General features: G+C 45.2%; 1 protein-coding gene across 3 annotated transcripts in view; it reads left to right on the forward strand.

Moving 5' to 3' along the window:
* Positions 1-13,507, forward strand: part of ABCA1 (ATP binding cassette subfamily A member 1) — a 104,573-nt gene that overhangs the window by 9,453 nt on the left and 81,613 nt on the right. For all 3 annotated transcript variants that reach the window (XM_075726420.1, XM_075726423.1, XM_075726422.1), the window contains exons 2-3: positions 7,342-7,485; positions 13,147-13,240. In XM_075726420.1, coding sequence (XP_075582535.1) covers positions 7,420-7,485; positions 13,147-13,240 — 160 coding nt within the window. In that variant the 5' untranslated portion in view covers positions 7,342-7,419. The remainder of the gene's footprint in view (positions 1-7,341; positions 7,486-13,146; positions 13,241-13,507) is intronic.

Consider the following 13,507-nt stretch of genomic DNA (forward strand, 5'->3'; position numbering starts at 1 on the left):
TACTGTTATTCGTATAAAATTATCATTGTTTGGGTGGCAGTTTCCCCTCTTTCCTAGGGCTCCAGTAGATGTCATAAGTTCTTTGACTTCTTGACAGTTTGAGGTGGGTATGTCAGATTTGCTCCTATGGGTTTTGCAAGCTTTGTGCGAGTTGTTTTGATCACATAATGGACATTACTTCTGATTCTTTATGCACTGGGTGTTTCTACTGTGAATGTTATCTCCAATTAGATCTCTAGCAACAGGATAAAAAATTGCTTACATCTGTCCACAGTTGCTTTTTATATAGCCTAATCTGAACAGAATTGGGGTTAATGCTGTTTTTCCTCCTCCTTTAGTCTCATTTGAAGTTGCATAGAGGCAAAGTGCTTTTCACTTTCTGGGAATTGCAAAAGTTATGGTGAAGGTGTCTTCCAAATGCTTGTGTCTTGAGAGCTTCTTATGGCCTTGCACAGTTGTAGGTTACACAGAGTGGATGAAGTTGTTCAAGAGTAAGTCTCTTGGTTGTAGCTACTATGCTGGAAGAAGCAAAATCGTGGTGCTCTGCAGAGAAGTAGCCAAGATGCTAGACCTTGATTTGGGAGATGTGGATTTAGTTCTGGACTCTTGGCTTTATCTGCACCTCTGTTACCCAAATGCCAATCCAGGGCACTAGTTCTCTGATGCTTTGTCTTGTTTGAGTCAAAATTTCAGTTCATGAGGGAGGCACTTTTGTCCTGCCTTGGTGTTCACAGCTTTCATGGGGACCTGCTCTCAACTCATGGCATATGGAGCACTGGGGGACTTTGGCCGTGGATCTGGGCTTTGCAAAGTTGACATGGCTCATGATATTGCTTGCTCCACAAAATGCAGCCTGACACTGCCTAAAGGAAATGAAATGCTAAGACATTTTTGAGCATTCCCAAAGAGGGCTATATTTCTGCTGAAATCTGGTGTCTGTGCTTTAGTTGCCTTTTTTTCTTCCAAAGTGGGTCTTGTTTAACCTGATACCTACATAGGCAAAAGCTACTGGAGTTAAGCAGAAGTAGAACTTCTTGTCTGAGGCAGAAAGTGCATGTGCTATACCATGTCTTCTCGTGGGAGAGGAACAGCACTGCCTCTAGTAGTTCAAACCTGTGCTGTGTCCAGCAAATAATGCCTTTTTTCCCCTCATAAGGGCATCATCTCTAGATACTAGATTGGTACTCTCCATGGCTGCTTGGTTTGTGGAGAGTTGCCAGTGGTTGTAGCTTCTGTGATGTGGAAAATCTGACTGAGAGAACAGGACGGAGGCTGCTAACTGATTTCATGGAGGCCACTGAACCTTCACCAACTAATAAAAAAAGCCTTTTAGCTCTGCTGACCAGGACTGGGTTTAAGTCATTGCTGGAGACATAAAGGGTCTATAGCCTCTAGCCAGAATCCTGAAATGTTCCAGTCTCATAAGGTTTGATAAGTTCGCTTTGTTCCCTGACTAAATAGCGATTTCTTCTCTAGGGGAAAGGTTTTTTTGCCCCCAAAAGAAAGCAAACAGCTGCATTGTTTGCAGAAAGCTGCTTTTGAAGGCTGTTTTATGTTTACTTAGTACAGACACCAGGCATGGGGGTGGGGAATTGATTCCCTGCCACTTGAGCTTTTTTCATCTTTAAATCTACAGCTGTAAAAATGCATTGCTTTGTATTTAAGATGGATTGGGTCTAGAGACTCTTGGCATACCAGCTAATGGACTCTTCAACAGCCATTCTACTTGCAAGTAGTGGGTAGCACTGATCTAGAAAGAAGAGGTTGGTCAAAGTATGTGTTTCACTGACAGCATTTTCAGAGGTTGCCCTGTAGCCTAACTTTTTCTTAAGAGTAATTTTCTGAATTGCACGCTGAGTTGGAATTCCAGCCCTGTAGATCTGGAGGCTGTGCAGGGTTTCGGCAGCAGTGGGAAATGTTCATAGAATCATAGAATGCTTTGGGTTGGAAGGGACCTTTAGAGATCATCTAGCCCAACCCCAGCAGGGACAGCTTTAACTAGAGCAGGTTGCTCAGAGCGCCATCCAACTTGACCTTGAATGTTGCCAGGGATGGGGCCTCTACCACCTCTCTGGGCAACCTGTTCCAGTGCTTCACCACCCTCATTGGAAAAAATTTCTTCCTTATGTCTAGTCTAAATCTATTCTTCTTTAGTTTAAATCTGTTATTCCTTGTCCTGTCACAACAGGCCTTGCTAAAAAGATTCTCCCCATCTTTCCTGTAGGCCCCCTTTAAGTACTGAAAGGCCGCAATAAGGTCTCCCTGGAGCCTTCTCTTCTCCAGGCTGAACAACCCCAACTCTCTCAGCCTGGCCTCATAGGAGAGGTGCTCCAGCCCTCGGATCGTTTTGGTGGCCCTCCTCTGGACCCGCTCCAACAGGTCCATGTCCTTCTTGTGCTGAGGGCTTCAGTGCAGGGAGTCTTCTGCAAAGGCAGGCCATGGGACAAGCGTGTGGACCCTGTGCTTTAATTGTGCTGGTGGGTGTTGTGGCTGCTGGTCTGGGTGAGTAGAGAAGGTCCTGACCCAGTGTTAGAACTTTGCTAAGAGCAAAGCAGGAACCCCGGGCCAGATCAGAAGGTATGTGCAGATTGCTCTGCACCTCCTGCCCATCCTCTTATGCTCACTGATTCTGCAGGCTGAACAAGCTCTCTTGTAAATGTAAGGGTGAGCTTTTCCATAGGAAGATACTGGGGGAAACTCTGTCAGAAGATCTGGGGAAGTATTTGGATGTCTTTCACTAGATCCCTCCTGCATGTGTTTTTGTCAGGAATTGGGGAGACTTGAGACACCTGACAAATAGCATGTTAGTTGTGCACAAGTCTGAGCGGCATGTTGGTAGAGCATGCAGGGACCTCTGTGTACTGGAACCCCACCATTTATTTGCTGGCTAAATACAAAATGGCTTCTTAATCCTTACTTTTTCTTGGCTGGTTGGTTAACTGAATGTGTTTTGCTGTATCTGTGTTGCATATGGCATATGCTTGGATTCGGGACATTATTCCAAAAACGCATTACTTGTTTCAATTGTCAGACAGCCCCTTCTGATGATATCTGTTTATTTGTGGTAAGGTGGCAGGTTTGAGTTTGCACCTGAGTTACCAGACAGCTGCCAGGTGTACCCTGAAGTTGTAGGCGATTTGAGACTACCAGGGGAGACTAAGTTTTGCAGTTGTGTTGTATACGTTGGTGAAGAGGTGGAGAAATGCTGAAGCAGAGCTAGACAAAAATAGATTTCTGGGTGATGAAGGGAAGTAAGCCTGATGCATCTAGGCTTAAAATTGCTGTGTGTTGGTATCTACCTCTACTGGAAAACTTGCAGTGTTCACGAAATTGAGATTGGATGTGAAAATTGGATGTCTTACACAAAGATTTCTCCACAACTAAGTTGCACTAGTTGTTGCAATTGAGGGAATTCTTCCCACTTTCATGGAGTAAGTGCTTTATAAAAGCAAGAGATTGCACTTTAAAAGGATGGGTCCAGTATTGGCAGGTATAAATTCCCATTCTCTTAAGGAGAGCTGTGGTACTTCACATCACAGAAAACTTACGCAATGGTGATGAATTCATGAAGCTTTTCTTATTCTAGGCAGAAACAGTATTGCTGCTTTAGACAGCTCCAGCTAAGTGTCAGGAGTAATCACTGATACCTACTGTTGTCTCAGTTTTACTTAGGTGAGACACAAAAGCCTGCATTGGAAACTAGCTGGTATTTGTGTGTTTTGGCACTGCAGTGCTAAATGGCAAGTTGGATTTCCCAGCTATGGTGAACTTACCAGACTAGTCTGAAGTGGACATACAGATGGACTTCAGCTCCAACTGAGCTGGGAGTGTTGGGTCTATCAGTTTTCTGCACCTCTGGCTTACAATTCTTGCCAGTTGTCAGCTGGAAGAGCATCTGAAAGGATGCTAACCCATTTTCCTCCAAGATTCTTAGTTTGCAGAGCATTTTCTGATGCATTAGTAATTCAAGTGGACCTAGTTAACTTGTATCAGCAGTGAACCGAATACGTCAGCCTCTGTGGATCAAAATCAGAGACAGCTCTAGGCAGCAACAAACCTGTATTACCTAGCCTGTAAAAGATGCTGGGGCAGAGTATGTCTTTGAAGCTGTCACCCCAGCATGGCAGGAAGAACTGGGCACACTTCAGATTCAAGTTTTGTGCTCTTGGTGATTATCCAGTGTCAGGCCCTGTCCCGTAGTTTAATGTAGGGACTTAGCGGGTAGTGCCTATACCTGGGCCAGGTTTTCCAGTCTTCGGGCAGTCCTTATGAATCAGTATTTTTGCTTCATTTGTAACTTAGATCCAGGCAAACTGGCCTTATTTGAAGGCCAGAATACTTGCTTTGTTCCTGGTAAAGTTTAGCTGAATTCCAGAGAGCTGGAGTCCAAGCAGATGGCCACAGCTGAGTCTTCCTGGCTGCACAGGCTTCTCCTGATCAGCTGATAGGTGTTAAATGATCACATATGTGGCCTTATCTCACTACCATTTGCTAGTGCAATGTGAACCTTACAGCCTTGATAAAGCAGTATTTCTGTATCCTGGATCCTGTGGACTGACTGCAGTTGCAAGAGACCAGTGTCTGGATTTTCACTGGTGTGGATTAAACCAGCTACCCTGTGATTAGCTCAAACATCCCACAGACTGCTTCAAATTTTATTCTGCCTCTGTGTGGGGTATTAAGGCACAGGAGCTGCATGTGTTTCTATTGATGAGAATGCCAAAGGTATCTTTGGCTCTCCCTGGGATCCTTCCTGCACTCTTCCTGTGGCACTTTATACTTGTGGATTTTGGTATTTAGCTGTAATTGCTGGAAAGCATTGGAAAATAGTTTGTTGCGGAGAGTTGACAGTATTGTAGAGGGGGGAATGTGGAATGGGTACTCTGAACACCCTTCTGAAGATGAAATCTGTTGCATAGCTACCAGTGATTGTAGAAGATTGTACAGTCCCTTCCTGTCCTCTACTTCCGTATGCTGAACTTGTCCAGTGGCTGCAGGATTGGACTTGGGCAGAAAGGCTTGTGTGTTGTGGCACGCTAGAGAGCACAGCAAAGCAAATGGAGGTTGGTGACCCACAGACCACTCTCCTTGTGGAAAAACGTTTGAAAAGAGTTCTGTGAAAGGTCTTTGCACCAAGTTAGTGGTCACGGAGCACCTGTGCACTATTGGAGTAGCAATCCAGGTTGCTCAGTAGGGCAAGTAAAAGCATTGTTGCCAAACCCCCCGAATCCTGAGCAGAAACAGGTCAGTGGAGGGGGTACAAAGGAGGGGTGATAATATTCCCTACTTAGTTTTGTCTCTGGGTTACATGTTAATTGCAGCTTTAAATGCGTAACACTGACATGCAGAGGGAGGTGCTGCAAAGCCCCCTGTATCCAAGCTGTAAGCAAAGGTGTGCTTTGGGTCCATGAGCACACATGCACAGTCCTCAGCAGCCAGGGGTTGTCCCCTGAGATTGTCCACAAAGGGCAAGTTTTTTCCCTGATGTGGATGTGCTATTAGCCTGTCAAATGCCTTGCTCTGAGCGTATCTGGGAATTCACTATCTACCAGCCAGATATGTGTGCAGCCGGAGTGTGTTAGTGCCAGGGTGCTCGAACCAGGAGGAAGCGCTGGGCAGGGGAGGAAGGCTCTCCTGTCAGATCAGCTGGGCATCCCTCTGTGAAGGAGCATCTGTAGAGGTCGTGTCAGTGAACTACAGCAATACGTAGCCGAAGTTAATGAGCCCATGCTGACTGTACGCTCAGCTGCCTGCATACTGACACGAGGTTCAATTTGTAGGGTTTTGTAGCCGTCTGTTATTGTTCTTTGCTTCCCTGTACTAGCACTAAGAAGCACTATTGTCCTGTTGTGATACTACAGTGTAATTATCTGTAGAACTCAGTGCAATGGGTTTCATTGTTTTTGTTAGTCATGTTAGGGAAATTTTTTTTTGTAATACAGAACTATATAATTAGAGACAAGTTTTTAATCTGCAAATCACTTGTAATAATGGAATTTACTTTTGGATGAGACTTAAAGGCCACAAGCGTTCACTGACTAAAGCTCACATCCAGAAGTGCTGTTTATCGTCTAGTCTTACTCCAGTATAGGACTAGTCAGAGCATTTCCTGAGGAAGTCTTATGCTCCTAGCACATTTGTGGATTCTTGGGAACCTTTTCAATGCAGTTTGCAATCAGGCATGCAACTCTGAATCATAGGGCTAGGGTACTGGTATGTGGGACACTAGAATCAAAAGCATGTGTGTTCCCAGTTTAACAGATGTTGGAGGGAATGGTTCTTTCTCAGTGTGTGTTTGGATCGGCTGCTAGCTGTCCTGTTAACACTGAGCCTGTCAACAGAGTGTATTCAAGTACATAAATCAGAATTAATTTGATGTGGATTAACTAAATTCCTGTGTGAATGCTTACTCAAAATGAAACTACTGTTAATCTGAGGTGGCCTTAAACTCAAAAGTAAATTAAGCTATGCCAAATTAATTCTGGAAAAAAGATTTAATGAAGCTTAACTAATGTACTATAAGCTCACGTTTTCATTTGATTGAGTCTTCCTGGAAATCTGTGTGTACCCAAGCCTATACCATGCTATTATTAATAGCCACCAAAGAGATGAATGTGTTTTTTAACCTTTTATACTTTCTCATACTCTCACAAGGTGTGTACTGAATGGACCCAATCCACAACAGTGTTGGAGGCCAGGTGGTTGCAAGACCTGAACACTGACTCAACAGCAATTTTCCATTCACTTTATCCAAATATGAATGGCTGCAGGGTCATTCTTAGTCACTTACCTTCAAGGAAATGGACATTTCTCCCTTGCTTGTTAAGTGCATAGCATTTTCTCCTACAAGTGGTGATGTTGACTGGATTTCAAAACAAAGGCTTTCCTAATTTGGCAGCAGGCTTTTCACTATTATAAAAGTAAATATGGAAAGAAGCTTTAAAAAAAAGGGTTGAATTGTATGGTTCAGTCTCATTCAGAGGGGTCTCTAAATCAGCTTTCAAAGCCTATGATTTTATCCTTGTTCTGGGCTGTTCTTACTTTTGGAATTTTGGGGCAGGAAGGCAGAAAATTGTTGTCCTGCGGGTATTGCATTCTTTTGTGCCTCGGAGCTCTGAGGTAAGAGGCAGTGAGTCTAAATCTGAGCTTACTGAGACCCATGAGACTTGGCTGGAGTGCATGGGGTAAGAAGGCAGCAGTGGGGATTGGCATGGAGGGCTGCAGTGTTACATGGGGTCACAGAGTGCAGCCCCTGCCTTTCCCTGTCTTGTCACCTTTTTGGTTCTGACCAACACAGCTTTTCTCTCAATGCTTGCTTTTTTTTTTTTTTCCCTCCCCTAGTTAATGCCCAGCCCCATCTCTGCTGTGTACTGCCACTGCTGCTGCACAAAGGGAGCTCCCAGGCTTTGCTGAAGGAAGATGGCTTTCTGGACGCAGCTGGGACTGCTGCTATGGAAGAACTTCACCTACAGAAGAAGACAGACTGTAAGTATTAGCCAAAGGGGTTTTTGAGATCTAAGTTGTAGCCTTGTAGCTTACTCTTCAAGCAAAACAGGGAAATGTCCTGTATCTTAATGTTCTACCTCTAGTGGTCCCTGGCAGAACAACTGCTCTGCCTTTGGAAAGACTGGATTCAAATTGAAGAGAGTGGTGGGTGGACAGAAACCAGAGAGCTCGAAGGTGCTCGAGACTTCTGTCCTGAATCCCAGTGTGAGAGAGGGTCAGAGTATTGAAACACTCATGTCAAACCAGGCAGAGAGGGTGCATGACTGCCATGTGCAGCAAGGAAGAGGTAAAATGAAAACCTGTGCTATGACCTGCTCCTCTCTGCAGGTGGGGCATTGCCAGACTGCAGGGATGTGTGCTTGAGTCTAAAAGCTTTTGAATGCTGCAAGCTGCAATAACAGCAACAAAATTCTGCCATTTCCTAGTGGCAGAAGCAGTGGAGGCAGTAGCAGGCATCTTCAGTCTCTTTGACCAGGGAGACAAACCCAACGCTGTTGTGTAACTTCACAACAGGAGGTAAAGTTTGAGTGACTGGCATGAGATGTGTTCTTACGTTGGCATGGAGGCAAATCCAGGCAACTGATGGTTTTTCTACCAAGGTGTGTTCTGATTAGTTTAAGTGCTAGCCTCACCATCTGTTAGCAGTATGGGAATGTACCTGTTCAGATAGACAGTATGCAACAAGAGTTTCTCCTTGTGTTGACAAAGGCACAAGAACATGAATCCAGTATGGTGTTCTTTAAAATTCTTCTGCCTTTACATTAATGAGACCTCACAGGATGCTCTAACTCCTGCAGCCAGCCAAAAGCTGAAGAAAATGTGCTATTTCCCCCTTCAGGGATTTTGGGGCTAACTGAGTTGGACAAGGGCATGTCCTGTACGACAGGCTTGTGCAGAGGATCTGTTCTGTTAGGTCTGACCTTGAGGAGGTATGAGGAGGGAATGTGAAGGGAACATGAGTTACTGAGGTGGTGAGTGGAAAGTGGTTTCTCTGATAAGCTTGCTGAACCCTGCAAATGTCAGGGTGCTTGCCAGCTGGTTGGGGCTGAGTAGTTTTAGAAACTTGGAGTCACAAGGGAGGGGAGGCTATCATATTCACCAGAGGAGATGGAGACAGTCTCTGAAGTCTTTGCTCAGGTGCCTGAGGTTTGTTTTCATAGGACCTGTGTCCAGTTAATTCAGAGCTGGAATTAGTCCATTCTTAAATAAAACCAGACAAAGGGGGCTCGTGGCATCTTTGACTTTTCCTGTATACCTCTCTGGTCACAGAGCTGCCAGTGATGGCAGGAATTTCTGTGTGACTTGCATGTTTTTGTCCTTACCTCAGGAGCCTTGATTTCCCAGGAAAAGGACTGCCCAGCTGAGAGGCTGTGGGCTGTGTCGGCTGCAAGGAGTGAGGCTGTCTGCTCTCTGGATGTATGGGCCAGCATCCTGAACCTTGTGAACAGCCTCATAATTTAGAATAATGTTGCAATGGAGCTGGGGAAGATAGTCTCAAAACTGGCTACAGCTCCTGGAAGGATAGGCTGTTTGCAGCCATTGCCTATGTAACCTAGGTTCTTAGAGCTGAAAACAGTCTCTTCCTCCCTCACCGCTAGAGATCTTACTCTTGACCTCTCCCAGACTGCCTTTAGCAACTAGGGGAACTCTAGGACGTTGATGAATCCTCTGGAGCAATGCTTAGAAGTGGCTAAATCGAGAGGAGATTTCAGAGGAGCTGAATTTTACACTGAGGATGATGGCTTTTTTGTCAGGGTCTTCTAAAAATAATGCATCAGGTTTGAAGGTTACTTGAAGAGGTCTGAGCCTAGCATGCATGTCCTGTAAAGGTAGCTGTAGGCTAGCTTACAGCGCAGCAGAGATGCATTCGGATCCTTTGGTGATGCCACAAAAATGCGGTAGGCTGAGCATGTGTCAGTGAAAAAGACCTTCCTGCTTGTAGTTTTGTCATGATCATGGATCTGCTCAGCTATTTCTTGGTGCCTTCTGGCAGCTTCTGTATTGGTTTCCCATCAAGTAGCCCAAAGGTCATACAACTACTCACAGCCTCTATTCCACACTGATGATATTAGTCAATTCACAATGAAGGCCTGAGACATTGCTTGTTTTTGTGGGGTTCCTATATCTGTGGGTTTTTTCTCATTAATGGTTCCCATTTGGGCTTTACGCGAAGATGTCAGGAGGGGAAGGCCACTTAACAGAAAATGGCAGAAAAGTAGCAGAACATCTCTTCTTACCACACTGTTATCATGGCTGCACAGTCATTCATCTGTTTGCTTTACTGTTAGACCAGTGTCCTTGAGCTGGGTATGCTGGTGATGGCTCTGTCCCATTTGTACTTACTGAAGTTGTAGCCCAAAAATAGTTTGATCCTTACCCTTCCTCCCACAAGAAGGGTGGGCTGGCCTTTTGCTTCCCTCCAAACCCTCTCCTTGGCTGCTGTGAGTTTGGGCTGCATTGCAAAAGACTGGTTCAAAGCTCAGCCTGACGTGTGCAATTCAAGCGTTACTTTGTACTAGATAACTTCCAACAGCACCGGAGTGCGGTGAAGGAGTTTATGGGGGGAGAAGAGGAAAGAAAAACCCTGTTCAGGGGTTACTTTGTAAAAATACTTCTCTTTCCCTGCTGTCTTGCAAATGAGGAGACCCCTCAAACTTGCGTGGAGAGACTGGTCAGCTGCTGGTAGCTCCCTGCGTTGAAACTGGACCATAAAGGTGGGGAGAGTGGTTGACGGTGAGTTGGGGTGATAGTTTGGTTAGTTCTTGCTCAAAAGATTTCCTGTTGACACAGTGTAGATCTCAATAGGTAGTGGTATCCTGCATCATCAGCCAACTGGTATAAATTAGGCATGCTTTAAGGACTAGCCTCAGTAAATTAGGAGCAGTTTGTTCTTGGCCAGGTGCTGCCTCTGAATTCACCTGCTCTGTGCAAATGGGATGTTCCTCCTTCAATTCCAGATGGAGCAGGGGTCGCAGAGGGATTGGAGGTTTGAAGATTAATTTTGCTATTTACCAGGCTGGTCTAGTAGCTGCAGCGCAAAAGTGGGCGAGGAGACTTGATTTTTCGGTATCTACTTAGTATGAACCTGAGTGAGACATGTCCCCTTTAGTATCTCTGTGTTCTCTGCAAAGGCCACAGTGGATGAAAAGTGCTGTCACAGGAAGGTGGGGAAGCAGCAGGGGAGGGAACCTACTGACCTTCAGGAGCAAAAGGAATAGAATTCAGTTTTTGTTGAACAGCTCAAGAGGCTGGTCAGGGAGTCCAAACTCTCTGTTGAAATGCTGCTGACAAATTAAGCTTGACCCTGTGCAAGCTTCTGGTGCAGCAGTTGCCAGCTGTCTCTCGCTAAGTAGCATTTCAATGGCTGCCATGATGCAGCAGTCTTCAGCTCTAAAGGTGCAACTCAGTCCAAGCTGCATCCCTCCCTTTTCTGTCCTCCCTGAGCCTGCCAATCTGCAAACAAACATGTTGTGTGTGCAGAGGCATACAGCACTGTGCACACAGCCTGTGTGTGGTTACCTTTGTGATTGTGTAATTAACCATAATCAGGCATGCAAAAGAGGAGACATGCAGGTGGCCAGGCTCCCTCTTCAACAACAGGGCTATTTGGGCACTACTGTCCACCCCAGCGTGGTGTGGCTGGGGTGGATATTTCTCTGAGCAAGCCAGGGCTTGATCTCAAGGACAGCATTTTCTTGCTGGTTGTGTAGCAGTCGCAGAGCTGCGAGAGGCTATCTGGCCACCTTGGTCACCCAGAGAACTCTCCGCAAGCCCAGATGATGCTGCTCTTCCCCAAACAGTATAGTGGCAGTCACTTGGGGTGCATGCTCCTTGCCTACAACCCGGGTGGCAGAGGGCTGTAATGTGTGCCAGAGCATGGCCATCGATGCTGGCAGAGGGAATGGCTTGTCCTGGGCCATCTTTCTGTCAAGAGGAGGAAAAGTCCTGCTGCGTGGGGTTTCTGAAAAGGGAAAGAGTAGACAAGTTGTCAGTGTCCTAGCTCTGAGCATCTCTGACCTCTGGGAGCCAGACCGCTCTTTAATGCAGAAGGGACCAGGCTGTCACTGTTAATATGGCTGTGTGTGCGCTGCTGCTACACTATTTATTGTAAAAACAGAGACCAAAGATACTGAGGCATCTTCCTGGCATCTCTGTTAGTGTGATCTCAGTGGAGTTTCGTATCCAGTAAGTGCATGAAAATAACAGGTGGGAAACAATATCCCAAGCTTATGTTGCAGAGCCTGGCACTGTTACCAGGGGTGCCTGGGAGACCAATGCTCAATTTTTATGTCTTTTGGATGGTGTTGCCATTTGGCTGGACATCAGCCATTAAGGGTATCTGTGAAGAGCCATCATAGATGGTTTCCTCTGCTGGATCAAGTGGCATTTGTTTCAATGCAATGTTTTTACAGTGTGAAATTATTTTGAGGTACAGTAGTCACCTAGAAGTCTCACTTCAAAGTTTGCATGGAGTGCCTTGTGCTGACTGTCAAGAGCCTAATTTTAGCTGTTAATGGTGTAACATGGGAAAATATGTTTGTGTGGGGGGGATTCTCTGTCCCACTGGGGTGCAGGTCTTATCCTATCTGTCTTGTAATAAGAATGATGTAGATGTCTCATTAGAAAGGATGGGGTTTTCCAGGAAAGAAGGGGAAAAGATTTCTCTTTACTTGACAGAGAAAATGCTCTGTTTTTTCTCTCCCAAAGAAGGAAAAACATAAGGAGTAGCAGCATAAAAAGCTTTCAGTTTTTCCTTGTCTCATGGCTTACCTAAAATGCATGTTTAGACAGCTTTTCTGGGGTGGGAAAAGGAGGGGTGTGGCTGGTGAAGTTCAAGCCTGGGAAACCTCAGCTTGTATCTCAGAAGCTCTAGGCTGAAGTGTTGCTTTAACCACATGCTTCTGTGGGACACGGCACATCTCGGTGAATTTTTCTGTGCTTCAATTCCCTGTCTAAAAAATGCTCTGCACTTAACAGCAGGCCTTTGTTATATTGTTGTCCAGTCCCTCTAAATGAGTTCTTTCTATCTTTGCTTGACACTCACTGCCTACCTGTAGGTACCGTGGGCCAGTGGGTGCCTACTTTTAGGAACAAATGTATGTTAGAACAAAACAATAACTAGGTATGAGCTTAATGTTAGTAGCTCTGCTTTCCTCATACCAGTATAGTTCTGCAGTGCTGAAACTGAAAGATTTGGCCTAGCTATGCACTGGCACAATTTCCATGCCTGATGCATTAGTGTAGAAGCTCAATGGTTTACTGTGAGAATGGGATACAAACACTTCAAACTACCTCTAAAATATGAGGCAAAAAATTTAGCTCATTGCTGGGAAGATTCATTGGGAGGTTTCTTTCAGTCAGGGGACAAAAGAAACTATAAAAAGAAGCCAAAAGCAGCCCTTAAGCACATCCAGTTTAGTCTCATAACTGGCATGTATCAATGAGAAAAGCCTGTAATTCTTTGCAGATTATCCTCTGAAGCTGGGGGAACAAACTTCTTGGTCCTGGAATGCATAGGCAAAGTGAAGTGAAGGCAGTGCTTGCAAAACTGTCCTGGTTTACAAGTGGATTGTCCTGGAACCTCTTTCTGTCCTGTATTTTGAATATGATGTCTTAATACTTTGTCTTTATTGTTTCCAGTTCCAGCTGCTGATCGAAGTTGCCTGGCCTCTGTTTATCTTCTTCATCCTGATATATGTAAGACTTTCATATCCGCCCTACGAGCAGCATGAATGTAAGTACCAAACACAGCAGCTGCACCCAGAAAGGTTGTTGTTTCATGGTTAGAAGGTAATAATGCAGCTGGCAAGACGCAAAGAGCAGTGGCAGTGGTTGCATACTTAGTCAGAAGTCTCCAGGGAAGTTTTAATGGATCCTTTCCTTCCACTTTGGGGACTGCAGTGTGTTCTGACATGTTAATGTTGCTCCAGGACTGTACATTGCTGTTTTTTCTTGCTGTTCCTCATTTTTTGCTTTTATAATGTATTAGCTGAGAATTTGC

The sequence above is a fragment of the Pelecanus crispus genome, chromosome Z (assembly GCF_030463565.1).
Source record: "Pelecanus crispus isolate bPelCri1 chromosome Z, bPelCri1.pri, whole genome shotgun sequence".
NCBI lineage: Eukaryota > Metazoa > Chordata > Aves > Pelecaniformes > Pelecanidae > Pelecanus > Pelecanus crispus.